The 2658-nt window shown below is 55.1% G+C and overlaps 1 protein-coding gene across 1 annotated transcript; it reads right to left on the bottom strand.

Moving 5' to 3' along the window:
- Positions 1–997: 997 nt before the first annotated feature.
- On the bottom strand, positions 998–1645 carry LRIT2 (leucine rich repeat, Ig-like and transmembrane domains 2; the record flags this gene model as incomplete). Its single annotated transcript, XM_081115506.1, is given in 9 exon segments — positions 998–1093; positions 1097–1158; positions 1161–1223; positions 1226–1264; positions 1267–1299; positions 1302–1424; positions 1427–1463; positions 1467–1600; positions 1603–1645. Coding segments are annotated over 9 exon segments (630 nt in total), but the record flags the coding sequence as incomplete, so codon positions are not given.
- Between the last annotated feature and the right edge of the window lie 1013 nt (positions 1646–2658).

Below are 2658 nucleotides of genomic sequence, written 5' to 3'. Positions count from 1 at the left end.
AAATACACAGTATAGGTTTTGTATCTAGAAGACCTTCAAAAATCATATTTATTCATATAATTCTCTATTTATACAATACTAGAGGCCCCATGCACAAAATCCGTGCAGGGGGCGGGGAGGTATCCCTCAGCCTGGCCTGCACCCTCTGGCGATCTGGGACCCCTCGGGTAGGGTCCCTAGGCCTGGCCAACGATCAGGGCCTATGGGGCCTTCCTTCCTCGGCTGCCTGCAGCTGCCCTGTCCCCGCCGCTGCCACTGCTTGCCGTTTGTGCAGTGCTGCCCCTCCCACCCCCCTGCCACCGGTCCCCTTTCTCTGCGGGTGACAGATGTGGGGTGCGATCACTTGGCTGGCCTGGGCCTCCCTCTGTGGGTGTGATCACTTGGCCGGCCTGGGCCTCCCTCTGTGGGGCAATTGATCGCAGGGCCTCCAGATCAATCACCCCTCAGAGGGAGGCCCTGCCCACCCACCACAGTGCAGCCAGCTGGGTGGCCCCACCTACCCGGCCAGGGGTCCACAATTGCAGAGCCGCCCCCCTCCCCCGCCCCAAATTGATTACCCCGTGGGCCAGTGGCCTGGTCCTCCCTCTTTGGGCCAATCGATCGCGGAGCCCCCCATCGATCGCCCCGCAGAGGGTGGCTGGGCCTCCTCTGTGGGGTGATCATGGAGTGATGGCAGGGCCCTCCAACCAACCGCATTGCACCCTCCTTGGCTGGCCTGCCGCCAGTGTGTGTCATAGCGCAGTCGTCCAGAAGGTCGTTCTGCTGTTAGACTGTTCAGTCGATTTGCATATTATGCTTTTATTATTATAGATGTTGTCAACTCCAATATATCTATCTCTTAGAGATCTGTATGCAACCATTTAAAACAATACCGACAGGCCCACTCCCTTCTTGTAGTGTGTGCAGTTCAGGCCTGTCCCAATCTTCCCTGCCCCCAGGTTAGAGCCTCTCTACTGAGGATAGGGTGGCTGCAGACCTTCCCCTCCTCCCAGACACATCAAGAGGGCTCATGTGGCTCACCATCAATTTCCCTCCACATGCTCAGGGGCTCCATCCATGTAATGGTTGGCAAAGGGCTGGCTTGTGCCAGGCATCATAGGGTTACACTTTGTCCCACCTTGATGGTGACACTGACACTGGGGGTTGAGATGTGGGGCTCATGCAGGTGCTGAGCTCAGTTTCATGGAAAAACTGCCCCGCCTTGGAGAGAGGGCCTTGGCAATCAGGTAGGCACTCACCAAGACTGCCGGGAGGCAGTGGACTATAAAACCTGGAATAGTCCGCTTAAGCGACAGTTGCCAGCCAGGGTGTATTTTGCAGAGCCAGCCCCGTGCTGGAGAGACTCTGGGCCCCACATCCAGCAAGCTGGCAGGGCTGGTAGGCAGGCCAGTTCAAGAAGACACTCCTGGATACCACTGCCAGCTATTGGAAGACAGGTCAAGGTAGACCAGGTGGGCCAATAACTAAAGAGCCAGCCCAGGGTGCATGTCAGTCCTGTTGTGCATGAGATCCAAGACCCTCGGGCCCAGGGTGGCACGGAACACTGCCCATGGTACTGAACAGAGTCTGTTCCCCTCCAGTCTCAGCTCGTTCACTTCTGCAGGTACTCCAAGGCTCCCCGGTGGACCACAGCGACGTTGTTAAATTAGCCCAAGTTATTCCATGGTGCTCGTGCTGACGAAGGACCCTCAGGGCAGCTCAAACAAGGACGCATGTTCAATCCTCACGTGCCTGGACTCTTCAGGGAGGTTCCTGGGATCTCTCCCAAGGAGCTGGGCATGCACTGCAGAGTCCTGCATGAGAAACAGGCAAGCTTTAAGGTGAACATCAGAGAACTGGGACCAGGCGGATCCTGGCATTAGGTGTGTGAATTAGAAGAAATATTATTCACTTGAAATAAAAGAGTTAGACCTATTTTGGTAAAAGTTGACAGCTCATCAAAGTTCAGTGCCAACTAGAATGGGTCTCCTAGAGATTTTGCTGATTTCCTAAATTCTAGGCCCACTCCCACTCCAAAGTATCCCCAGAGGAGCCCCGTCCCCCACAGCCCTTGGCTTCTGGCCAGCACAGCACACCTGCCAAACGTCTCCTCTGTGCTGGCAGGTCCTGGCACACAGGAGGCCTGAGCTCCATGAGAGTCCAGAAGGACCAGAACTAGCAGTGAACGGAAGCCATATTCCTCTGTAAGGAATTACCTTGGGAATTTTGAATAAGACAGTCCCAGCTTCCGAGGTGCAAATCCTATTATTGGTGACCCTTGGCAATGTAGGTCAGCACAGCCGTTGAAAAGCCTCTGGACACAATAAGGTCTATTGTGGCCCCAACCACAAGCTCAGTAAGAACCTGGTCAGGGAACTAAGGTCAGAAAACTCACCCTTTGTCTGGTTCTTGAATCCAGAAGGCAAACTCTAGGCCAGATGTCCAGTTCTGTTCTGACACTGCCTTCCCTCCGCTTCTTGCAAAAAGATCTGAGACCCCAGCAGGTGCGCTGTGCTGGAGCGATGCCTCAGGCTTTAAGGAGTGAGCTTTCTTTCAGAATGAGCGGGAGTGGGAGGAGGCCGAGAACGCTGAGCATCATGGATCAGGTGATTTGGCTAAAGCTCATCCAGCCCGGCCGGCGTGGCTCAGTGGTTGAGCGTTAACCTATGAACCAGGAGG

The sequence above is a fragment of the Myotis nattereri genome (genome assembly GCF_964212035.1).
Source record: "Myotis nattereri genome assembly, contig: HAP1_SCAFFOLD_201, whole genome shotgun sequence".
NCBI classification, from domain to species: domain Eukaryota; kingdom Metazoa; phylum Chordata; class Mammalia; order Chiroptera; family Vespertilionidae; genus Myotis; species Myotis nattereri.
Note: the sequence above shows the minus strand (reverse complement) of the source record. Positions and strands in the feature narration are given on the sequence as shown.